Source organism: Oryctolagus cuniculus, chromosome 11, assembly GCF_964237555.1.
Source record: "Oryctolagus cuniculus chromosome 11, mOryCun1.1, whole genome shotgun sequence".
In the NCBI taxonomy this organism is placed as follows: Eukaryota; Metazoa; Chordata; class Mammalia; order Lagomorpha; family Leporidae; genus Oryctolagus; species Oryctolagus cuniculus.
This window is the reverse complement of record NC_091442.1, coordinates 19,879,889-19,906,130: the sequence shown is the minus strand read 5'-3', so window position 1 is coordinate 19,906,130 and position 26,242 is coordinate 19,879,889. Positions and strand designations below refer to the sequence as shown.

The following is a 26,242-nucleotide window of genomic DNA, read 5'->3' as shown; positions in this document are numbered from 1 at the left end:
AAACAATTTAAAAGTGACATTTATTTCATTTTCCTTTGTACACGCGTATAAACCTTGTTTTGTATTTTGGGCCGATAGTGAAAATAAGACAAAAATAAAGTTAGGATCAGAGTCATGAAGAACTTAGTCCAGAGCATGGTGTTTACATTTGCGTTACCCAAGCACATTTTATCACTGAGCTATGAATATAAATGTGACAGGGTTCTTGTCCTCAGCAAGCTCCCAGCCTAGTAATGGAGGCAGAATAACCGTAGTTCAACCAAGGAAGCATTCTCCCTTTTGTCAGTATACAGATTCTGCGTCCACAGGGGGAATGCTTGGGTAGCGCAGTGTAGCGCCGGCCATTGAAGGGTGAGGATATTTTGAAGGCTGGATAGAGAATTCTAGGCAGAGGGATTAGCAAGTACTGAACCCCACTTTCATAGTTATGGAAATAAACCAAAGGAGTAATTGGAAAATTAACGCATGCAGGTAAATGCATTCTTTCTTTGCTAACACTGATTGAGGGTCTGTGTCTTGCAGTGCGAAGTACTCTACGTGTTATTTAATATCTCTTAAACCTCATTTTACGGCCAACGTCGGGTGTGTGCCAGGAGCCAGGAAGTGGCAGTTAGGATTCCAAGTCAGTCTTCCTCTCTCCAAAGCTCCGGCTCTTGTCTTAACTGGGCCATGCCCCCGAAAGGATGCAGAATTCTCGCAGCACTAACAGTGCCCCGGTTCTAAAGCCTCTCCCTGGCCGGGAGGTATTTTCCCCACTTGAGCTCATTAGCACAATCTCTGCTAAACCTGTGAATCCTAAGAATCCGCGAGTTTCTTAAATTGCACTTTCGCAGGCGATGCCCCTGGAGACTGACTCGCAGTCGGCTCGGGGCCGAGGGTCTACATTTATCACATACACTGGACTCAGTCGGGCTGCAGGAGACACTGGGTTAGTGCCCTGGCCCTAGGGACCTATTCTGGTCTCCTCTCCTAACCGCTGTGGTCCCCAGACCCCTCCCCTGCGTTCCAGCGTTCATTGACTGTTTCCACCCCACCTGCTGATAATAAACAGTTTCCCGAGCATTTATGCATTTCTACACGCACCCCGCCTCCACACACACACACACACACCTTGGACACGAACGCCATGGAGGTGCTGAAACCGCACGCAGGCGCCCGGTGTGTACTGAGTCACCAAGCTCACGAGGTCGTTACTACAATTATCCTGCAATTTCAGAATAAGCAGGAGACCAAGAGAGAAGCAGCGAAGTTGGGGTATCTAAAACATCAGTGTTTGGAAGTGTATCCGGGAAGCACTGCACGGCGGCCACCGCAAGCAATACCCTAAAGAAAGCTGCCCTCGCCCAAAGCCCGTCCATGCATGTGGGCGCCGTTCAATTTACACCAAGTTCCAAGAGGTGGGACAGACCCACCACTCTCCTACGCCGGAGCCGCGAGAACAGGCTCCCCCTGGCCTCCAAAATGGCGGAGGGTGGTCACGTGGGCGAGCATTCCCGCGGGCGGGGCCCGAGTGTTCGCCGGAGACGAGCTGCGAGTCACGTGGTCTACAGAGGCGTGTCCATGGGCGTGTTCGTCAGGCTATCAGATCAGTCGGCCAGAGTCTCCGCGCGGGCCACGCCCCTCGGGTCTTCCGGGGCTCGCGCGCGACGGCGGGGTGGAGCCTTTCTCGTGACCTTTCACCCCAGCATGGCTGCGCCCGTGGTACCGGTGAAGTTCTGGAGACCGGGTAAGGTTCTTGGTGGTACGCTGGGCAGAAGCAGTGGCCTGTCTTAGGTCTTGGCGCTGCAGCCGGCGCCCTGGGACCAACGGACGTGCTTACTGGCCTGACCTCGGCGGGCTGGGTGCCTCTGTCTCTGTGCGAGGGGACTGTGCGGCTGCGGCGCCCACTGCAGTTCCGAGGGACTCGGCGGTCAGCCCACCACTGGAGCAGAAGCTCGCTGTGTGACCTTGGCGTCTCAGCCGCCTCAGGCTTGGTTTTTCTCGTCACTGTTCGCTCCTCGAGACTGGCAATCCTAAGGCGCCCACGCGTGCCGTGGTGTAGCCCTGGGGCTACGTTGGGTCCCGACGGAGGTGCTGCCCGGTACTGCAGCTTAGTCCGTGGAGTCGTGACTGCCCGGGCTCAGATTTTGGTCCCGCCTGACCTGGTCACCTGTGAAATGGCAGAATAATGACGTGTGTCAGTGGGCGTTAGTAACAAGCACCGCACTCTGACTTAAAGTCTCTTTTCCCAAAAAAGGAAAATGTCTTATTTTCTTGTAGGATGACTCTTGTTCGCCCAAATGTCTACCAGAAAGTGGACACCCTCCTTCGTATCGGCTGCTACCCCAGCCCTCTCTCACAGACTGAAAGGGATCACAGCCACAAAATGCTTTGCTTGTTCTTGTTTTGGCATTTACTTTCTGGTTTTTATTGTTAAAAACCAGGAGTTTCTTAAGTTACAAGCTTTTTTTTTTTTTTTTTTTTAACCACTTGCATCCCTGTAGGCTTTGCAGCAAAGATGAAATGAGGCAATATAAGAAAAGACTTTAAAGAGTGTTTTACAGTGGTTTCCTGGCATTCTGACCACGCATGTGAATGATGTAGGCGGTAAACCCAATCAAAAGATGTGCTGATACCTTTTCAAAGTTTGCAGCTTTTCTTTTTTGCAGTTAATGGTGATTTTATGATTCAGTGTTTCAAAGCATCATGGATTATCCATCCAGAACTGCCCCCCCCGCCACTTCCCTTAAATTTTCTTTTTTCTTTAAATATTGATTGATTTGGAAGACAGAGAGATAGAGGTCTTCCATCCACTGGTTCACTCCCTAAATGGCTGCAGTGGCTAGGCCTGGGTCATGCTGAAGCTGGGAGCCAGGAAATCATCCAAGGTTTATGTTTACTTGAGCTACCGTCTGCTGCCTTCCCATATGTGTTAGCAGAAAGCTGGATTAGAAGTGGAGAAGCTGGGACTTGAACAAGTACGCTGGCATCCTGGCATGGGATGCCAGCATGGCAAGCTGCAGCTTAACCTGTGCCACAGTGCTGGCGCCTGTCCTGAGTTTGCAGCCAAAACCAAGATCCCATTAAGTCATGAGTGACCATCTGTTTTATTTATTCAAGCCTTTAGTAATAGGTCAGAGTTAGGCCTAATAAAGGCCTGAATGAATTATTAAAAATCAGGCCAGAGTACTAAGGTCTTCAGAAAGTTTATGGGAAATGTGTATTATGAAAAAACTGCTTAGATTTTAAAATTCTCGGTGCCAAAATAAGTTTTCCTTTAATTTCATTTTTCATGTTTTGGTTAAAGAACCTGAAATTATTCTAAGATGTCTTTTTTATTTGAAAAAGAAAGAGCAAGTGCAAGCTCTCATCTACCAGTTCAGTCCTCAAAAGTCCACACTGGTGAGGTCTGGGCTTGGTCAGAGTTGGGAGCTGGGAATCGATCCAGGTCTCCCAAATGGTGGCAGGGATCCAACCACTTGAGCCATCACCTGTTGCCTCCCAGAGCCCACATTGGCAGGAAGCTGGAATCAGGAACTGGAGGTGGGCATTAAACCAGGTGTTCTGACGTGGGACATGGGGATCTTAACTGTTTTGGAGAGACATTCTGGATGCAGATGTGGGAGAAAGTGAAGTCAGTAATGACTCAATTCGTGTTAGATGACTGTCCAAGTAAATGGCTCTCAAATTTTGCAGTGTAATTGAATCACTTGATAAGCTTTAAAACCTGATATCTGGGTGCATCCCTTGTCAGTGTCTGGAGGACTATGAGCCAGCATCAATATTTTGTATTTGTATTTTTAAAAGGTTTATTTATTTACTTATTTGCAAGGCAGAATGATAGAGGGAGAGAGAGTGAGGTCTTCCATCCATTGGTTCACTCCCCAAATGCCCACAACACTGGGACTGGTTCAGGCTGAAGCCAGGAGCCTGCCCAGAGCTCTGTTTGGGTTTCATGTGCATACAAGGGCTCAAGTACTCGGGCCGTCTGCTGCTGCTTGAGCGTTTGTAGGGAGCTGGATCAGGAGCAGAGTAACCAGAACTTGAATGGAGGCTTCTGTTTGGGATTCCAGATTGCAGATGGTGGCTTAGCTCACTGTGCCGCATGCTTGTGCCACAGTGCCTGCACCAAGCTTCACTATTTTTTGAGAGTGTCTAGGGAATTCCAGCATAACATCAAAGCGTGGGAACCACTGGTTTATGTAAACTGTGTTATCGTTAGCTGAGATAGGAAAACTTTAGTAGACGTTTATAGGGCTCTTGCTTTGTGCTAGTCACTGTCATTTATAGCAACTTACTAAAGTCATCATGATCTCTCTATGATGAAGATAACTGGTTCTAATCCCTGTCAGGGCACCAGATTCTGTCTCGGTTGCCCCGCTTCCAGTCCAGCTCTCTGCCGTGGCCCGGGAAGGCAGTGGAGGATGGCCCAAGTGCTTGGGCCCTGCACCCGAATGGGAGACCAAGACAAGCACCTGGCTCCTGGCTTCGGATCAGCATGGTGCACCGGCTGCTGGCTGCAGCGCACCAGCTGTAGTGGCCACTGGCTGGGGGAACCAACGGAAAAGGAAGACCTTTCTCTCTGTCTCTCTTACTGTCTATTCTGTCAAAAAAAATTTCCTTTTTTTTTTTTTTTTTTTGATGATGTTGGTTTCATGACACAGAAATCATTGTGCATCTACATTTTATTATTATTTTAAAAAATCTTATCTTGGGGCTGGTGCTGTGGCTCAGCAGGTTAAAGCTGTGGTTTGCAGCACTGGCATCCCATATGGGCAAGGGTTTGAGTCCCAGCTGTTCCTCTTCTTATCCACCTGTCTGCTAATACACCTGAGAAAGCAGCAGAGAGATGGCCAAGTGCTCCCTGCACCCACATGGGAGACTTAGAAGAAGCTCATGGTTCCTAGCTTTGGCCCAGCCCAGTCCTGGCTGTTGTGGCCATCTGGGGAGTGAAACAGCAGATGGAAGATTGGTCTCTGTCTCTCTGTCTCTCTCTCTCTCTCTCTCTCTCTAACTCTTCTTTTCAAATAATTTTTTTTAAAAGTCATGTGGCTCAATAGGCTAATCCTCCGCCTTGCGGAGCTGGCACACCGGGTTCTAGTCCCAGTCGGGGCGCCGGATTCTGTCCCGGTTGCCCCTCTTCCAGGCCAGCTCTCTGCTGTGGCCCTGGAGTGCAGTGGAGGATGGCCCAGGTGCTTGGGCCCTGCACCCGCATGGGAGACCAGGAGAAGCACCTGGCTCCTGGCTTCGGATCAGCGAGATGCGCCGGCCCTAGCGCGCCAGCTGCGGCGGCCATTGGAAGGTGAACCAACGGCAAAAGGAAGACCTTTCTCTCTGTCTCTCTCTCTCTCTCACTGTCCACTCTGCCTGTCAAAAAAAAAAAAAGTCATGTTTATTGGAATGTTTTTTTAAAAGATTTATTTATTTATTTGAAAGGCAGAGTTACAGAAAGAAAGAGAGAGGCAGAGTGAGAGCGAAAGCTAGAGAGAGCACACAAGAGTGGTCTTCCATATGTTGGTTCACTCCCACTCACCAAATGGCTGCAATGACCCGGGCTGGGCCAGGCTGAAGCCAGGTGCTTCATCTGTGCCTCCCACATAGGTGCGGGGGGCCCAAGTACTTGAATCTACTTGCACTACTTTCTCAGACACATTAGCAAGGAGTTGGATTAGAAATCGAGTAGCCATGAATTGAACCAGCACCCGTATGGAATGCTAGTGTTGTAGGCAGTGGCTTAACCCGCTGTGCCACAGTGTCAACCCCAATAACTCTCTTATAGGTGAACAAACTCATATTCAGTATATAAAACAGGTTGTGGGAAATGCAACTCAGGGAGGTGATTGAAGCTTTACATAAGTCTGGAAATAATTGGAATCATGAACACACACACACACACACACACACATATATATATATTTTAAAGTCAGAGTTACACAGAGAGATAAGGAGAGGAGAGAGAGGTCTTTCATCCACTGCTTTGGTTCACTCCCCAAATGGCTGCAATGGCTGGAGCTGGGCCGATCCAAAGTCAGGAGCCTCTTCCGCATCTCCTATGTGGTTGCAGGGGCCCAAGGGCTTGGGCCTCCTCCTGCTCTTCAGGCCATAGCAGAGAGCTGCATCAGAAGTGGAGTAGCCAGGTCTTGAACCAGCACTCATAAGGGATGCTGGCGCTTCAGGTCAGGGCATTAACCTGCTGCGCTACAGCGCCTGCCCCGCTGCTAGTTTATGATCTCTACCTTAGGGAGCACGACTTAAGAGCTTTCTATAGGGTGCACCAGTTAAGCTGCTGCTTGTGACACTAGCATCCTATATTGGAGGTTGGGCCATCTTCTACTGCCTTCCCAGGTGCATTAGCAGGGAGCTGGGTTAGAAGTGGAGCTGCAGAGACTTGAACCAGTGCTTAAATGGGATGCTGGCATCGCAGGCAGTGGCTTAACCTGCTGCACCACAATGCTGGTCCCTCAACTTTGTTTACAAATGGAGAAATGAAGGTGTTTATAGTTTGCAAAAATGAATTACCAGCTCCCTTAAGCCATAGAGCAGGGGTGGGGAACGTCCTATTTACAGGCCGTATGAAGTCCACGAAATCATTTGGTCTGGCCCTGCCAAGGCAGCCACAGGCTGGAATTGAAATTCAGTAAGTTTGTAGAAGGCTAATGTTTAAGTTGATAATTTTGTTTGGCTTCAGATGATGTTATAAATCTCCAAATGCCCTTGGCAAAGGAAAGGCTCCCCACTCCTGCCATAGAGCATACTCACAAGAACAAAAACATCCATTATCGGTGGGACTGTTTACAGGGGAGAGCAGCCTTGGGTTCTGGTTTGGCTGAATGTAGTCTTTTGTAAGAAGATGTGCCCTTCATGGATAGAGAGCAGCTATTGTTGAAGAGCTTGTAGCAGAACGTATGGGACGGATTGGGCTGCAGCTTAGAGACCAGGGAGGAGTGGGGTAGGGAAGTCCCCTGGGTGGGCTAAACCCTGAAGTGGCAGGAAGTAGGCGACCTTGAAGGAGCAAGGTTAAAATAGTCCAGGCATGATGTGAAGATGTAAAAATGTTTTGACAGGAGAGAATTCAGGGCAGTAACGCTGCAGAAGAGCAGAAAGTATTATTTGCTGTCATTTTCTCCAATTGAAATTACAAGGAGTTAAGATGTAGGGAGCTCAGGGGAGAAAGGAAAGGAAACCCGTTTATTGGAGCACAGGCTTTGTTCCAGGTCCTGTTCTGTCTGTCTTGTTGAAAGGAAGGTCAGTATTTTGGCAACAGCAACATGGCAGCGGCCCGCTTACCTGATTGTTGGCAGACTTGGACCTTGGAAACACAGCTGTGTTCCTGGAAGTACCTAGAAAAAGGTTGGAGCTTGGGTCAGTTATATCCTGGTGTATTTTTCAGGACAGGATGTTCATAACCTTTATCAGATTTCTTGAAGAGATTTGAGTCTTGTAGAAATAAGGAACTGGGCTAAATATTCTTGTCACAAAGTCCTCACGTGCCCCACATAGGATCACAGATTTTGAGTTCAGAAGACCTGGGAATTGGTAGTTGTTTTTTTTTTTTTTTTTTTTTTGGAAGAGTTAACCATCCATCTGCTGGTTCACACTCCAAGTGGCCACAATGGCCAGGGCCGGGTCAGAATGAGCCGGGAGTCAGGAGCTTCATCCCATGTGGGTGGCAGGGGCCCAAGTACTTGGGCCATTTTCCTTTGCTTTTCCAGGCCATTGTCAGGGAGCTGGATTGGAAGTGGAGCAGCTGGGACACGGATCAGCATCTGTATGGGATGCCGGCTTTGCAGGCCATGGCTTTACCTGCTAGGCCACCATGCCAGCCCCCAGATGATAGTTTTTGATGATTATCCATGTATAGCTTGTGCTTGAACTTACTGATTCCCAGGGCAGCATACGCCAGTGCTGAACAGGTGTGCTTAGAAATAACCTTCCTTATGTTGAGTTGAATTCTGAGTCTTGTGTCATTTATATAAGTTCCTAGTTCTATTCTTGGTGACACATACAGATCAGCAGGAAGAGCTACAGAGCTGGTTGGGAAAGTTGAGCCGGTGTTCTTTCTGAGGTTTTTTTCCCTTTCAGACTGAAAGGCTGTCTGACACTGTCAGCAAATTTTCATTCTCAGATATGGCTTGCCTCTTCTTTCCCTTCCTGAATACCAGTTTGTCGTTGCTCTTAGCAAGAAGCTGTGGATAGCTGCTGTTTAATCTGCTCTGCACAGTGATTTCTGGGAACAGCCTTTCCCATCAAACCACTCTAACTCTGTGATTTAAATGGATGCTACTACCACTCTCTGTGTCCCCCTCTACCAGCCATGGGGTGAGGGTGGGCACTGGACCGTGACCAGCATAAAGAGTACCCTTTCCCCCTTTACCCATGTGTATAATACACATCTGAGATTCCAGTCCCCCTCTTTATTTCTTCATGCACTAAGTTATGTTCTCCTGGGAGGAAGAACAAGAGAAGCAAGACCTCTCCCTAAGAATAGGGTGTGCATCTCTGTTGTATCTTTAAGTCCTTTACTCCATGCCTGGCACAGAGTCGAGCCTCCATCTGTCCCCACCTGGTGATTGCCTGAGTGATGGAGGAATGGTGAGCTTGAGCTTGAGCTAATTTCCACTGAGTTTCTTTCACTTCTGCTAAGAGTTTGCTTACAATATGGACACAGAGGGCCAAACCAGAAGCAAGTGCCCTGTAGTGCTCAGCTCTGGGCTGCCAGTTTGGAGCCAAGAGGGGCTGCCATCTCCTTTGCTCTTAAGGCTTGTATTCTCTGGATGTCTTCCTAAAGCTAGAGTTTAACATCATTTAATAGTTACATAAACTGCATTGCTTCTGTTGTGTATCTTTAAAAGCTTGTAACCGTTATACATTTTTTCTGTTTTTTACATCAGAGAAACTGAAAAAACATTTCTGTTGCAGGTACAGAGGGGCCGGGGGTCAGCATCTCTGAAGAGAGGCAAAGTCTTGCTGAAAACTCTGGGACAACCGTTGTTTACAACCCCTATGCCGCCCTCTCGATAGAACAGCAGAGGCAGAAGCTGCCAGTGTTCAAGGTACGTCCCTGAGCATGTTCTGTGTCTGTGCTGGCTTTAGGCTTGGCTCTGAAGGGAATAATGTCCTCTTACTTACAATGGGTTTTTCAAACAAACTCGTATGGATTTACTTAGAATAGATTTTTCAGAGAAACTGTTATCCTAAGGGATTACTTTTCAAAGTATCTGTGTGTTTGTTAACGTTCGTAAATCTTGACAGTCTAGATTTTTTTCAGTTATGTCTTAAGACTCATTGCAAGCTGGAAGAATTAGAATGATATTCTTTTTCCCCTCTATTACTTTCAGTTATGGACAGCTTCAAACATACACAAAAGTAGAGAAAACACCATAGAGAACTTTATGTACCTACTTTCAACAAATTACTAATATATGACCAATTTTTGCTATCTTCTAAAAGATGTATTTCTTTAAAGATTAATTGAGAATATTTCAATTGAAGAGGGTTTTCACATATTCCTTGACATCCTTCCATCCATCTGTCCGTCTGTTCATCAGTCCATCTATCCATGTATTCATCTAGTGGATCTGCTGTTTATAAAATAATTTTAAAGAACCCAGATGTTTCTTTCTCCCAATCAAAACAAACCAAAGCACAAAGTCCAAACCAACAAGAAGAAACCACCAAGACAACAGCCAGTAGGCCACCTGCAGCAGAATCTCCTTTGGGTGCTTGTAAAAGTATAGATTCCTGGGCCCCACCCCAGCCCTATTAGAATTCTGTGAGTAGGGATAGGAATTTATTTTCTTTCTCTCTTTCTTTCTTTCTTTTCTTTTTTTTAAAGATTTATTTATTTATTTGAAAGTTACAGAGAGAGAGAGAGAGGGAGAGACAGATCTTCCATTCGCTGGCTCACACTTCAGAGAGCCGCAACAGCCAAGACTGGGCCAAGTTGAAGTCAGGGCCAGGAACTTCATCCGGGTCTCCCTCATGGGTGGCTCAGGCCCAAATACTTGGGTCATCTGCTGCTTTTCCAAGGTTATTAGCAGGGAGCTGGATTGGAAATAACAGCAGCCAGGACATGAACCAGTGCCCATATTGAATGCCAGCATCATAGGTGGCAGCTTTACCTGTTATGCTGGCTCCAGGAATCTTCATTTTCAATAAATATCCTGCAAGGTTTTCTTTCTTTTTTTGGACAGCGAGAGAGAGAGAGAGAGAGACAGAGAGAAAGGTCTTCCTTCCGTTGGTTCACCACCCAAATGGCTGCTACGGCCGAAGTTACGCCGATGCGAAGCCAGGAGCCAGGTGCTTCCTCCTGGTCTCCCATGGGGTGCAGGGCCCAAGCACTTGGGCCATCCTCCACTGCACTCCCAGGCCACAGCAGAGAGCTGGACTGGAAGAGGAGCAACCGGGACAGAACTGACGCCCCAACCGGGACTAGAACCTGGGGTGCCGGTGCTGCAGGCGGAGGATTAGCCTAGTGAGCTGTGGTGCCGGCCAGCAAGGTTTTCTCTACTAAGGTTTAAAAGCTATGTATCTAGATTCCAAATACTGCCAAATTCAAAAACCCAAAATTAGCAGTGCCTTATTTGTTAGGTAGAAACTGGCAGCATTCCAGTTCTTCTAACCCCTCCGCAGACAGTGCATTGGTGTGGCATCAGGTGAGCGGAGCAGTGATCAGAGTGAGAGCCTTGGGCAGTTTTTGTCCTTCATTCCAAACCAGGTATTTATGGAATGCATTCATTACTTTATAGATCATCAGGTGTGTCTAATCAAATGTACGGACAATAGTACATTCTGAAGCTCAGGAGATAAGGTGGTGGAGTTACCTTTGACTTTTTAAGTGGGCAGACCAGTGTTTTTGCTTACACTGAATGAGTAAAGGAGGCTCAATTGAAATAGGTACAGAGGGTGCTTTATCTGCATTGGAGTATACATGTGGGCACTTTACTGTGAAATTGGAGTTAGAGCTAGAGGTGCAAGCATAGTCTGTTTTTCCCGAGGGCTTTTACAAGTTAATGAATGAAAACATTTTAATTAGATAAAATGGGTTTGTTATACAAGTATCAGGTTTCCCCACTTGCTACCCTCCCTGGAAGCAACACCGCTACCAGTTTGTTTTGTTTTGTTTGATTTTACTTTTTTTTTTTTTTTAAAGATTTCATGTATTTATTTGAGAGGTACAGTTACAGACACAGAGAGAGATACGGAGAGAAAGGTCTTCCATCTGCTGGTTCACTCCCCAATTAGCCACAACAGCCGAAGCTGAGCCTATCTGAAGACAGGAGCCAGGAGCTTCTTCCGGGTCTCCATGTGGTGCAGGAGCCCAAGCACTTGGGCCATTTACTACTGCTTTCCCAGGCCACAGCAGGGAGCTGGGTCAGAAGAGGAGCAGCTTGGGACTTGACCCAGTGTTCATATGGGATGCCGGCACCACATAATATGCCACAGCACTAGTCCTGGCCAGTTTCTTGTTTGCTTTTATTTTTCCAAAAATAGTCTACACATAAAATAATATATATGAACTTATCTTTCTTTAAAAATACACACATTAGTGTATTTTTCTCACTGTTCTATGCCTTGTTTTCTTCCCTTAATATATCTTATAGATCATCCCATATTACTACAAATAGATAGTTGTTCTTTTTAACAGCTGGAAGTTAGTCCACTATTAAAGTGTTTCTAATGATTCAGTCCAACTCCTCTTGGTGAATATTTGGGCTATTTAGACATTTGCCTCTCATAACCAGTTCTGTAAAGTATGTGCTTATAAATACATCTTTGTATGTATGTGAAATGTGAAAAACACTTTTAAGTGAAAATGTTGACTTGGGACATATCCTTTAGCTATTTTGCTAAGTGTTAGATTGCAGTTGTATCAGTTCTGACACGCTCCTGAGAGTTGAAGATACAATTTCATCTTTTAAAATTGACTTTTCTGGGGCTGGCGCTGTAGCATAGCGGATAAAGCCGCCACCTGTGGTGCTGGCATCCCATATGGGTGCCAGTTCGAGTCCCGGCTGCTCCACTTCTGATCCAGCTCTCTGCTATAGCCTGGAAAAGCAGTGGAAGATGGCCCAAGTCCTTGGGTGTCGCTCCCCCTCTTCGTGGAGGAACGACACAGGACCCTGCGCTGTTCTTTTCGTCTGCTCAGCCCTCCCCGGGTTTGCTGCTGGTTCTTCCCGGGTTGGCTACTATCCCTTCCACCTCCGTGGAAGGGCAGTTCCCCCTGGCCGCATTCCCCACTTCCGCAGGGGAGCGGCACACCGCCGGCCGGTTCTCTCGGGGGCTGCACGGGTTCCCTTAGATGTTCCCCATAGATGTTCCTGGTGCATGCCGTCTCTCTCCTCCTTTATAGTCCTCCTCCGCCAATCCTAACTCGGCTGCCCACACGCCAAGTACGCTGCTCTCCAATCAGGAGCAAGTCCTACAGTTTATTAGTTGAACTGGAGGCAGCTGTGCGGAAGCTGTTTACTTCTCTCCCAGCGCCATATTGTGGGAGAGCAGATGCATAGAATAAGTCTTAATTCCAGTAACTCAGTCCAGTCCGGATTGCTCCCCACACTTGGGTCCCTGCACCCACATGGGAGACCCGGAAGAAGCTCCTGGCTCCTGGCTTTGGATCAGCAAAGGTCTGGCCATTGCGGCCAGTTGGGAAGTGAACCAGTGGATGGAAGACCTCTCTCTCTCTCTCTCTCTCTGCCTCTCCTCTCTCTGTGTAACTCTGCCTTTCAAATAAATAAATAAATCTTTTAAAAAAATAAATAAAATTGACTTTCCTTTGGAAACAGCTGGTTTCACAATGTCTAAATATCTTTGTCTAGGTCTTCTGAGCCAACATACAGTGATTTACAATGTACGGCTGTTCTTTTCCAGCTTAGGAACCACATTTTGTACTTGATAGAAAACTATCAGACTGTGGTGATTGTTGGAGAAACCGGCTGTGGGAAGAGCACACAGATTCCACAGGTGAGTGCCTGTTGAATGTGGGTGTTTACATGTAGGTTGAGGTGCAAGGCTGTTGTGATTTGAAAGGTCTCTTTACTGTGCTTTGCGTTTTTCAGGTCTCCTTTCAGGAAACTTTCATCCCTGACATTCACCCCCACTAGGAAATAGTCACTTCATCTCCTCTGAAGGTCCCTCTTCAGTTAGGAGTTACTCACCTCTGATACTTTGACTTATTCTGAATCCAGAATAATAACTGAATGGCCATCCTCTGAAAGAAACCGTGGGGATTCATTAAAAGATGTGCAGTAGCTGGCTTTTGTCCTCGGATAATTGCCAGGGGTGAGGAGTCAAATGGCTACTGCTGGGGTTGTAAGTAAAACCTGGCCATTATAGAGTTGTGCAGTGCTGTGAGAAACTTCTCAAGTTAGGAAAAACCGTATGTGTGTGGACGTGCTTGGAGAGAAGGCTCATAAAAGGCCCTGTAAAGGAAACAGTGTTTGAAATGGACCTTGAATGACTGGTTCCAATCCAGGGGATCTTGTGGTCAGCCATCCTGGGGTGGAGAAGTAGGGTGAGGTCAGTGTACCGTCAAAGCCTTGACTTGACAGGTGAAGAATGATAATTAAGTGCTGAGGTTGACAATTCCTCAGGTTTTTCTTTTCTTTTCTTAGTGTAAATTAGGATAGTGCCTGCATCATAATTGTGCGTCTTGCCATGTTAGGACCAGGGAATATACCTGTGTCACCAGCGCCAAGCTCAAGAGCCCCAGAAACCACCTGTGTCTCCTTCCAGTCTCTGAATGCCCTCTCTCCTATTCCCACAAACATACAAGGGTAATGCTTGCTCTGGCTTCCAACACTATAGATTAGTTGTGCCTAATTTTGGACTTTATGAAGGAGTAATATATCTTCTTTTGTCCAATGTTATATGTACGAGATTCTTTCCTGTTGTTGAGAGTGCTTGTAGTTTATTCATTCTTGTTGCTCTGCATAGCCAGCAAACCACAGCCATGGACCAAATCCAACCCACTGCCTGTTTTTGTAAATAAAATTTTATCGACACGCAACCACACTGAATTGCCAACATATTGCCCATGGCTTCTTTCATGCTGTGACACAGAGTTGAGCAGTTGCTACAGAAACTCTAAGGACTTCACAGCCTAGAAATTTTATTACTGGCCCTTTACAGAAAAACTTGGCTGATGACCACAGTTGTTGATAATAGGACATCCTGATGTGCAGGACTGCAGGAGTGGGAGGGAACAGAAGGATCTGGGAACCAAGGACAAAGCCCTGAGAGCATCAGCACTTAGGAATTAGCAGGAGCGAGACAGAATGGCAGCCAGGGAGATGGCAGAGAGACTGGGGGTGGGAGATTGTCCAGGGTCAGAGAAAGCAGACACAGACAAGAAGTGAGTCTCAGGAGGTGAATGGGTGACAGTTTGAGCCAGGAGAGTGGCCAGGGAGTAGGAGACCTGATTGAGTTCTTGGTTGTTCAGTCAGTAGAGCAGCGCCAGAGGTGGTGAGCACAAATAGCAGCTCTCTGGTTGGCTTTTATGGTTAAGAGATTCTCAGGGGAAGGGGATGAAAATCCCTCTGTGTTTTTGAACTTGATGATGTATTCTTGACTGCCTGGTCCAGACTTGTAGGGGTGCCCGCAGATATGTATGGTTCTCAGTCCCTTTGTCTGCCCTCCTACTTCATTCTGAATAATGAGTTTAGTGTGGTACCAAGACATAGATATTTCTAAAAAGTTCCCCAGGTGATCTCATGTGCAGCTAGAGAGAATAACCTAGTAGAAAAAGGACAACATGAGTTGCAGACAGCAGAGGGTTTGGTGACCTGGAGGCAGAATGCATGCAGATGGTATCAAGAGCCCAGCAAATTACTTATTTTTTACAGAGCAACACAAGAGAAGGGCCAGGTTAATTACTGAGATGTTATTGGTTATAGAGTACTAGTAGTAATAATAGGTAATTACAATAATAATAATAATAAGTACTGTATAAAGGAGCACTTGATACCTAGTAATCTGTTAATCCTCAGTGACCCTAAGAAGTCGGAACTACTCATATTGCTGATCTTTGTATAGATGAGGACACTAGAGTCATGGGGTTGGGGAATACAGGATGGAGGTAAAAGGCCACATGACAGCCAGCAGTTTTAGTGTGTTTTAGAGTCAGTCTGTATGGATATTTTGTTGGCTTAGGATAAACTGTGTTCTGTTAACAAAGAACTTGAAAATCTTGGTGGTTTAAAGCGCTTAGGCTTACTATTTGCTCCTACTACGTGGTCTCTTCATGAGGCCGTGCTGTTACATCACTGAGACCTCGCTGATGGCAAACTTGTGGGACTTGCTGATCTTTTGACAGAGGTCAGGTGAGATGACTCTTACCGCTGTGACTACAAGTGGCCCTTTACTTGGATTTCATTGGCTGAAGCAAGGTACATGGCGAGGCCTGATAGTCACGGGTAGGAGTGTATATAATTCTCCCACAGGGATGGAGGTGGGTAGCAGATATTTGAAACAGCATCATCTGGTCATTTCCCACAGCAAAAGCTTAGCTGCCTGAGAACAGAGGAGGCCTGATAAGGGTTAAGTCCAAAGAAAGAATCGCCAGACAGGAGTAGGGGCTGAGTATCCAGGCTTGGTAATATGAATGAAAGTAGGGTGTTTTTGTTTGTTTTAAAATTCATTTTAGCGTTTGTAATATTTTGAATATTTAATGGACTTACATGGTTTAAAATCCAAGCGATATTAAAGACCGTAAAAAGAAATATTTTTCCCTTCTGTCTTACTCCCATTTGCTTTGTGCAGATGCAACCAATATTACCAGTTTCTTGGGCAGAGATTTTGTATACATTTACAGAGAAATGAATATGTGTATATATTCATAAATGTATGCCTCTCCTAAATCGTGAATGGTAGTCTGTACATGTTTCATTGTGCCCTTTTTTAAAAAACATGGTATAATGCTCTTTTGTACTGCTGAGATTGGCTGTGTGTGAGTTTGAATTTGGGTGATAGAATTGTGTCTTGGTTATGTGTCAGGGCTTTGGTTTCATGAGCCTGAGCCCCAGCTCTCAGAATTTCATCTATTTCCTTGGACAAGTTACGTGGCCTCTTTGCTTCCTTGTCTATGTATTTTGTTAAAGATTTATTTCTTTATTTGAAAGGCAGAGTTACAGAGAGGCAGAGGCAGAGAGAGAGAGAGAGAGAGGTCTTCCATCCGCTGGTTCACTCTCCAGATGGTCACAACAGCTGGAGCTACACCGATCCAAAGCCAGAAGCCAGGAGCTTCTTCTGGGTCTCCCATTTGGGTGCAAGGGTCCAAGGATTTGGGCCATCTTCCCCTGCTTTCCCAGGCCATAGCAGAGAGCTGGATCAGAAGTGGAGCAGCTGGAACTTGAACCGGTGCCCATGTGGGATGCCAGCACTGCAGGCTGTGGCCTTAGTCACCACAGCGCCGCCCCCCTTGTCTATGTATTGATGATGATCTTGCCTTCCTTACAGGATTTCTTTTGAGGACTAAATGAGGTAATGTGTATAAGGTACTCATACAGTTCCTGGTGCTTAGTAAGGTACTCAGTGAATCTTGGCTACTATCCTTGTAGTTCTATTGTATATCTGTGTTGATTAGGGTGATTGGTAGTATTGTGTGCATGTTGGTAATACAGGTGAAAGAAACTGTAGTTGTCATAGCAAAAACCTACATTACATCTTTGACCTTTTGCTCTTTACAGTCATTTTAAAAAAAATATTTTGGGGCCAGACCTGTGGCATAGGGGGTAAAGCCGCTGCCTGCAGTTCTGGCATCCCATATGGGTGCCGGTTCGTGTCCTGGCTGCTCCACTTCCAATCCAGCTTTCTGCTGTAGCCTGGGAGAGCAGTAGAGGATGGCCCAAGACCTTGGGTCCTTGCGCTCGTGTGGGAGACCTGGAAGAAGCTCCTGGCTCCTGGCTTCAGATTGGCGCAACTCCAGCTGTTGCGACCAGTTGGGGAGTGAACAAGTGGATAGAAGACCTCTCTCTCTCTCTTCTCCCCCTCCTCCCTCCCTCTCCCTCTCTCTCTCTCTCTGCCTCTCCTTCTCTCTGTGTAACTCCAGCTTTCAAATAAATAAATAAATCATTACAAAAATATTTTGGCTTTTTTCCTGTTAACTTCATAGCCTCATTTTGCTTGTAAAAATTAAAAAAAAAATTATTTGAAAGGCAGAAAGAGAAAGCAAGTGTGAGAGATATTTCCCACTGGTTCATTCCCCAAATGCCTGCCATAGTTGGGGCAAGGCCAGGCCAAAGCCAGGAGCCAAGTACTCAGTCCAGGCCTCCTGTGTGTGTGGCAAGGGCCAGTTACTTGAGCTATCACCTGCTGCCTCCAGGGTGCACATCAGCAGGAAGCTGGAATCGGGAGTGGAGCCAGGACTTGCACCCAGGTGCTCCAGTAGGAGATGCTGTGCCAAACACCTGCCCCCCTACAGTCATTTTTTTTTTTTTAAGATTTATTTATTTGTTTGAGAGGCATAGTTATAGACAGAGAGAGGGAGGGACCAAGAGAGAGGTCTTTGCATCTGCTGGTTCATTCCCCAAGTGTCTAATATGCCCTGAGCCGAGCCGATCTAAAGCCAGGAGCCAGGAGCTCCTTCTGGGTCTCCCACATGGGTGCAGGAGCCCAAGCACTTGGACCACCTTCTGTTGCTTTCCCAGGCCATCAGCAGGGATCTGGCTCAGAAGTGGAACAGCCGGGTCTCGATCTAGCACCTACATGGGATGCCAGCACCACAGGCTTAACCTCCTGTGTCACAGCACTGGCCCCCTCTACAGTCAGTTTTTAAACTTCATGTTTAAGTTTAGACTGATAGGAAGGTTGTAAGAAATAATACAAGAATTCTCCTATCCCATGCATGTGACTTCTAATATAATTATCAAATGTAGGACAGTGATACTGGACTTCAGGTCTTACTTAAATCCCATCAGTTTTCCCATTTGTATTCTTTTTCAGACCCAAGATCCTACACTGCATTTGTCATTTCTCCCTGGTTTCCTGTAATCTGTGAAGGTTCCTAGGCCTCCCAGTCAACTCCCCGTCTTTTATGATCTTAGTACTTTGACAGAATATTGGGCATTTTTTTTGGACCATGTCCCTCAGGTTGTATTATGTCTTTTTATTTTTTTGTGATTTGAAGAGAATTTTTGCATTTGTGGCGAGAAACAAATGATACAGTGTCCTTGGTGCAGGGTGTAAAGGGTTCTGTGATGTTGACATGTGTTGGTGCTGGTGACGTTAACTTTGATCACTTGGTTGAGGTGTGAGGTTTGGACTCTAAAGCTGCTGCCCCTCCCTTTGCAGTTGGTAGATATCTTGGGGGCGATGTTTTCAGTGCAAATATGCTCCTCTCACATGTTCATGTACTGATTTCAGCGTCGCTCAGTGGGGCTTGTCTGCAGCACTGAGGAGTTCCCTTTCCCCTCATTGCCTTGTTGAGTGGAGTCTTCTGCAAGGAGGAGCTGTCCTTTCCCCGCATTTGTTTGCTTCTTAGCTCATCTCTGACTATGGATATGGATTCAAGGGTACTTGCATGTTTCTGTGGGTCCACACCTACTACTTTCATGGTTTATTTGCTCAGATTGTGCAATTGTTGATCACGAGGAGCTCCTTCAGTTTGCCTCCTGTTTTCTTTCTAAAAGCCTCCATCTGTTTTAGACCGTGTCCTAACTTTCTGTATCACAGACTTTTAGGCTCATCTTCTGTTTCCCTTGCACATGCCCCTGCTCCCTTAATGGGAGAGAAGTATTTAGAAATCAAGGTCAGGCTGTTAGGGTGCTCATGGCTATGGAGGTGTCATTGTTAAAGTCTGAGTGGGCAGGCTTAGGCAATAACACATTACACACAGAGTTTATGCTGATGTACCTGATTCAATCCAGCTCCACAAGGCTGGTTTTAGCCTTTCTTTATTTGTAACTTTTCTCCAGCAATGAGAAACTCGGTCCTCACTAACTGTATTTTTCATTAAATTCTATACACATAAAATAGATTCAGAATTGCTAACCCATACTCCTGCTGTTCCTGGAAAGGCAGCAGATGGTGACTCAAGTGCCTAGATCCCTGCCATCCCTGGGGGAAACCCAGGTTGAGTTCCAGACTCCTAGCTTCCACCTCGTCCAGCCCTGGCCATTGTGGTTGTTTGGGGGAGTGAACCATCTGAAGGAAGATCTTTTTCTGCCACTCTGTCTCTCTCTTTGCCTTACTCCCTAACTCTCTGCCTTCCAAAAAAGAAAAAAGAACTTGTTTTTTTTTCTCAGTGATTTATTTTTATTTTTATTTATTTGAAAGGCAGAGTTACAGAGAGAGGGAAAGACAGAGAGAGAAATTTTTCTTTCTGCTGGTTTCCTCCCCAAGTGGTCACAACAACCAGGGGTAGGCCAGGCCAAAGCCAGAAGCCAGGAGCTTCTTCTGGGTCTCCTATGTTGGTGCAGGAGCCTAAGGATTTGGGCAATCCTCTGCTGCTTCCTCAGGCCATTAGCAGGGAGCAGGATTGGAAATGGAGCCGCCAGGACCCTAACCAGTGCCTGTATGGGATGCCGGTGCTGCAGGCGGAGGTCCCACCTGCTGTGCCACAATGCTGGTCCTCGCAGTGATTTTTAACACTGCAGGGTTATCCTTGGGGGAGGTTGTGGAGAAGTGATGTCAGATGTGTGCTGAGATGTGCTTCTGTTTGCAGTACCTTGCAGAAGCTGGCTGGACGGCGGAGGGGAGAGTGGTGGGAGTGACCCAGCCTCGAAGAGTGGCTGCTGTTACTGTGAGTTTATTTTCTGTGTCTTCTATTTCTAGGACTTTTTTTTTTTTTTCTTATTGCTTAAAAGCTTCAAGTGAATAGAAGTTGTTCCTTAACATTTTAGTTCTTCAGTTATAAGAACTATGCTTTAGAACACCAAGATTGTTTCTGCAAACAGAATTAGATTTCTATCATCTTTTCAAAATGAGAAATCTAAACCTATGGCTCCCAGAATTTTGGGTTCCTTAAAACTGATTTTGGGTGACCAGTTTTGTTACTTGGTCACATAAAAAATAAAAAATAAAAAAAGTAAAAAAAGCAACAACCATGATTTGAGTATTTTTGTAAAATTTCTGTCTATACATTATGAGCATTTTATGTAATAAAATACTCAGGAAGTAAAAACAAATAATTAGATAAAAAACACCATTGCTCATCACCCAGGAGAATCATTGTGAACTTCTGTGAATGTCACTCCAAGCTCCTTTTGAAGATAAAGATGAGTGGGTAGCTGGTTGGAGAGAAATAATGTTATAAACAGGGAATCCTAACCACATATTTGCTTGTGTTGAATTTAACAAAAGAGGAAACTAAAATGAAAAAGGAGTAGTTCCTGAACTTTGAATAAGTGTTTGTTCACTACAGAAAATTTATTGAAGCTTAAGAAAAAAGATTATGAAAAACTCCAAGATTTCACTTATTTTCAGTTATGGGCAGGTTTTTCAAAAAAATTCATGGAAAATACATATTATGTAAACTTGCATGGGTTTAAAAATATTTTTACACCAAAATAAACTTACCTTTTTTTAAAAAAGATTTATTTATTTATTTGTAAGGTAAAGATAGAGAGAGAGAAAGAAGTTGATCTTGTATCCACTGATTTACTCCCCAAATGGCTGTAACAGCCGTGGCTGGGCCAGGCTGAAGCCAGGAGCCAGGAGCTTCCTTGGGGTTCCCACATCTGTGCAGGGTCCCAAGTTACTTGGGCCTTCTTCCTCTGCTTTCCCTGGTGCTTTGGCAGAGAGCTGGATTGGAAGCAGAGCAGCTGGGACTGGAACTGGCAGTCTGATATGAGATGCTGGTCATGCACGCTCTGGCTTAACTTGCTGCACCACAGTGCTGCCCCCCAAGAAACTAGTTCTGCTTCTGCATATTATTTTAGCTCTGAACAGAGTTTTAATTAGTTGTGTAAACTTTGTTAACAAAGTCCATGTTATAATAGTTTTCAAGTTAAAAATTATTGGTAAACATTTTTACAAGTTGTGTGTGTAAAATTGGGTACGAAAGTTTGGAAACTATACTGCAGAGTTACGATTCATCTTTTATGTCACTGAAAGATGACTGAGTTGCTTAAAACTTAGAACACTTTCCTGTTTGTGGTTTGGAATCCCAGTGCATAATCAGCTTGCATTTCAGCTCCAAATTTGTAGCCATGGATAACCTCCATAAAATCACAAGCTTTCTCTCTAAAGAACAAAGATTGTATAAATTAACCAGGTCTTGTTAATAGAGTCATCAGGTTTGAAAAGCTGCATGACTGGAGGAACTTTGAGTGCAGACTAAAACCTTCCAACAGCCCCAGTGCCCGAGAACAGTCGCATAGGCCTTACTTGGGTTGGGCTCCTGGAGGAGCAGTGGGCAGTGACTCTCCTTGGACTCAGATGGGCTGCACTTGGCTTCCAGACTAGGCCTGCCTTGTCCTATGGAGCAGAATGAGCTCAGTTGCCTGCCTTATTTTGGTTTCCTCATTTGTAAATGTGAGGTTCTCTTTCCCTACCTGATGAGCTGTGTGCATCCTATTAACAAGATGGGATTTGTGAAAGTTTAGATAGAGTACAATGCTAGCTATGTAGTAAGTGCCCTGGGATTGATTTTCCTTTTTCTTTCTTTCTTTCTATTTTTTTTTTTAAACCTCTCTTTCCCTTTTTGTATATATTTGTTCTGTCAAAAAGATGTTTGTTCAGTCTAATTGATGAGTTTTTGGGGAGCAGAATTTAAACAACAGAGGCAAAAATCTATTGCGAAACCAATAGATGGGGTCATTGTTTGGCCTAGCAGTTAAGACATGGTTTAGATGTCCACCTCTCCTATCAGAGTGCCTGGATTCAATACCTGGCCCTAACTCCTGACATCAGCTTCCTGCTGATGCAGACATTAGGAGGCAGTGGCTGATGGCCTAAGGAGATGGGTCCAGGGAGACCTGGATTGAGTTCCCTGCTCCCAGTCCCGGCCTTCGTGGGCATTTAGAGGGTGAGCCAACAGATGGAAGCCCTTCCTTCTCATCTCCATCTCTGTCTGTCTGTCTCCATCCCTGTCTGTCTGTCTCTGCTTCTCCAATAAATAAATTTTTAAAACTTAGCCGGCGCCGTGGCTCAATAGGCTAATCCTCCACCTTGTGGCGCCGGCACACCGGGTTCTAGTCCCGGTCGGGGCGCCGGATTCTGTCCCGGTTGCCCCTCTTCCAGGCCAGCTCTCTGCTATGGCCAGGGAGTGCAGTGGAGGATGGCCCAGGTGCTTGGGCCCTGCACCCCATGGGAGACCAGGAAAAGCACCTGGCTCCTGGCTCCTGCCATCGGATCAGCGTGGTGCGCCGGCCGCGGCGGCCAGTGGAGGGTGAACCAATGGCAAAGGAAGACCTTTCTCTCTGTCTCTCTCTCTCACTGTCCACTCTGCCTGTCAAAAAAAAAAATTTTTTTTAAAACTTCAAAGAAAAAAAAGCAAATAGAATGTGACTTTGTTCATAAATGACAAAATAAAAAAATTTGAAATAAAATACATTCTTTTGATTGCAAATGTATACAAATAGTAAGATGGCAAAAATAAATAAGTTTGGCTTTTTCTTTATAGACCCATAAAATGATTATATTTTTAATGGGCAGAATTGGTTCATTTATTCAATCATTTGTGCGAGCCTCTGTCTCCCATTAGCTGCCAGTGTCTCTGTGCACACATTCTCTGTACCATCTCCTGAGATTTGTAATACAACCACTTGTAGGGTTAAATTGAAAGAATCACGAAACCGTCCTGGTGAGATGCTGGTTATGCGGAGATAGAACGTCCAGAGGTAGAGCAGGTAGGATGGATTTCTGGTTTCATGAGCTGTTTCGAAAGACTGTGTGATACAGACCAGTTGCTCCATGATTGATTCTGCTTTGGCCTCTCAGATCTAATTTCAAGTCACTTGGCAGAGCCACTTCTGATCCTCCTCCACTCTAAAGTTTCTTCAGCAATGATGGGCAGATAACACCTGCTTGGGTGTAGCTGAGAGAGCAGGGAAGCCTGGGGCTGCAGCAGGGGCCCAGCCTCAGGATGCTTCCTGTGCCAGGCACATTCCAGACTCGGGAACCACAGCCTGGGCATGGGTGGAAGAGGTTGCTGCGCCTGTGGAAGAGGGAGACTAAACCCCTGTCGTACATGGGGCTGGCGTGCATAGTCCCTGGGAAACCTCTTTTCAGATGGCTTCCGTTTGGTTCTTTTCAGTTAGGTAATTATATAGTGACTGTTAAACTCTGTATTTATTTTATTTTAAATTAAACTGAATGGTAAACATTACTGCTCTTCTACTTTTAGGTGTATTCATTATTTCAGATATTTTTCATTAAAAATTAATGACCTTTGAGTAGCCTCCCTGGGGACCTCCAGGATCTTGTAATTGGAGTCTTGTTTTCTTTTCTTCACTCACGTTCTATACATGCCGTGTAGAGGGGGATGAAATTTTTCCTATAGTTGTGGACTTTATCATATATGTTATTTTGTTTTCTGCTTCTACTGTATTCACTTGGATCTTTTTATTAATCTTCTCATTCACCCATCTGCCTTTTTAAAATTTTTTTAACCCGTGTTTCTGTCTTCTTTTCCATTTTACTGTCTGTGGTAACTGGACACCGTTACAGATTGCTTTAGGCACCTGGCTCTTGAAAATATTTTTTTTTTTTTTTGCCTCCAACAAGAAAATGAATTTGGCCTAGTATAGAATTTGATGATTCGTCTTCTGCCTGCATGGTCCAGTGGACAGTGCTTGATTTTAAGGCATGGAGACAGGAAAAGCTGTCCCTGGTTGATTGCTCTTTCTTCAGGAACAGGATAAATCTTTTGCACCAAATTTAGAGCTGAATTTGTGGCTAACCTTAAATAACTTCTGGCATATCTGTGGTTTTTGAAATTCCTCATTGGCTTTGGTCTTTTGAATTTATCTGTGATTTCTGTGGTCTTGGTCTTGGTCTATAACATCTTTATGTGATTTCATTTTTATTGTATATGTTCTTTTTTTTTTTTTTTTTTTTTTAAAGATTTATTTATTTAATTGAAAGAGTTACACGTAGAGAGAAGAGAGAGAGAGAGAGAGCGGTCCTCCAGCCACTGGTTCACTCACCAGGGCCAGAGCTGTGCCGATCCGAAGCCAGGAGCCAGGAGCTTCTTCCGGGTCTCCCATGTGGGTGCAGGGGCCCAAGGACTTGGGCCATCTTCTACTGCTTTCCTAGGCCATAACAGAGAACTGGATTGGAAGTGGAGCAACCAGGTCTTGAACCTGCACCCATATGGGATGCCGGACTTCAGGCCAGGGCATTAACCCATTGCGCCACAGCGCTGGCCCCTTGTATATGTTCTTATAAGTTGCCCCAAGACCATGATAGAATAAAATGAGATACCTAAGTATACAAATTAATAAATTGCAAAAATTACCATGTTTGTTCTCTAATAACTTGCACTATTTCTTCTCATTTTCCACTGTGTTCACATACTATTTAAAAAATAAATGACCTTAGGTTTTCCATAGTATGTGCTCTGTGCAGTAATTTCTATGTCTCTATTTTCAGCATGCTCTTTCTTCCCAAAGGTTGCAGGCAGAGTGGCTGAGGAAAGGGGTGCGGTGTTGGGCCATGAAGTGGGCTATTGCATCCGCTTTGATGACTGCACGCACCCGCTGGCTACAAGAATCAAGGTGAAGTGTTCAGGCTGCTTTCCTGGTACAAATAAGAGGAGAGGGGTTTAAAAACATGCACCACTGCTGCTGTGCAATACACTGAGGACGAGGTAGAAAGTGTCAGACAGCCTGGCCTCAGGGATTCTAGTCTGCTGGAAGGGACAGAGTTCTTTCTTTACTCTGAAAGGTACTTGGCAGTCAGGTATAGCCTTGATTCTACAGGTGGAGAGCTAAGGGGTTGGGATTGAGTGATCCACCTGATGCCCACTGATGGAAGAACCAGGACTGAAAGTTGTCTTTTCTTGTATATGTTTTAATTTTTTCCCACTACCTCATATAGCTATCTCAATATAGAAACGAGGCTTATAAAAGACTTTAAAAGAGGGACAGATAGTTTAAGTAAATAAAGCATAGAATTCATAAATGATGGTTTCACTAGATGAAATGTTCTCATTTTTATATGATAATGGATTTTATCAGTGTGTTCTTTGACCTAGTTGCTAATATTAAGATAATTAGTATCAACAGTAATCAGTGTGTAATCAGCTCTGCAGGGTATCTGCTGTGTACTGCTGTCCTGGAATCAACGTCTAATCAGATAGTGCAATAAAACAATGAATGAAATGCCCTGATGAAATGAAAGCTGGTTATTAGAATCCCTCTTACTTCTTAGTTTGCAGTAGAGGAATTTTAAATAATTTAAAATAATCAGAGGAGCTGAAAGAGCATTGCAGTGATTTGTCAAATATGGACCTTGTTTTCCAATATCCTGTATTGTTACCTTTGCCATTCATTTTGCTAGGTAAAAGGAATATTTAAGCTAGCTAATTTTCTGTGGATTATATAACCAAATGATTCTTTCTGAGTCTTTGATGAAAAGCTTTTGTGTTCTGTTTTGTCCTAATTTGAAGACACTCAGTTCTTAACTGGTGACTTGTCATTGGTGAGAAGTTCTCATTTTTTTTTTTTTAATATTTTATTTATTTATTTGAAAGTCAGAGTTACACAGAGAGAGGAGAGGCAGAGAGAGAGAGAGAGAGAGAGAGAGAGAGAGAGAGAGAGAGAGGTCTTCCATCCGATGGCTCATTCCCCAGTTTTCTGCAATGGCCGGAGCTGCACTGATCCGAAGCCAAGGAGCCAGGAGCTTCCTCCGGGTCTCCTACGCGGGTGCAGGGGCCCAAGGACTTGGGCCGTCTTCTACTGCTTTCCCAGGCCATAGCAGAGAGCTGGATGAGAAGTGGAGCAGCCGGGTCTCGAACCGGCGCCCATATGGGATGCTGGCGCTTCAGGCCAGGGCATTAACTCACTGTGCCACAGCGCCAGCCCCAGAAGTTCTCACTTCTTTTCATGCATGTGACATCTAGTGCCACTCCAAGAAACATGACAAGTGCATTTCCTGAAAACAATAAAAACACCAGTATACAGCCCTCAAGGAAGACTGTTTAGCCTTGTTAACATACTGAGTTTATTTTTGAGTGAGAGTAACAGCATCCAGTTGTTGCTGCGTATTTCTGAAGCATTTTATAAACACTCATTAATCCCAAATAATAATTCCTTGAACAGTTTCTGTGTGCTAGGTCCTGTGTTAAATGTTTTACATGTACTATTTTATTTAGTTCTCACAA

The 26,242-nt window shown here is 45.2% G+C and overlaps 1 protein-coding gene across 2 annotated transcripts in view; it reads left to right on the top strand.

The window, feature by feature from the left end:
- Positions 1 to 1,573: 1,573 nt before the first annotated feature.
- The window catches only part of DHX35 (DEAH-box helicase 35), a 74,459-nt gene continuing 49,790 nt past the window's right edge, over positions 1,574 to 26,242 (top strand). For both annotated transcript variants that reach the window (XR_011379898.1, XM_002710767.5), the window contains exons 1-5: positions 1,574 to 1,726; positions 8,899 to 9,032; positions 12,850 to 12,942; positions 19,640 to 19,717; positions 24,531 to 24,635. Coding sequence is in view for 1 of the 2 variants with exons in the window: in XM_002710767.5 (XP_002710813.4) it covers positions 1,687 to 1,726; positions 8,899 to 9,032; positions 12,850 to 12,942; positions 19,640 to 19,717; positions 24,531 to 24,635 (450 nt within the window). In the remaining variant the exon portion in view is untranslated. The remainder of the gene's footprint in view (positions 1,727 to 8,898; positions 9,033 to 12,849; positions 12,943 to 19,639; positions 19,718 to 24,530; positions 24,636 to 26,242) is intronic.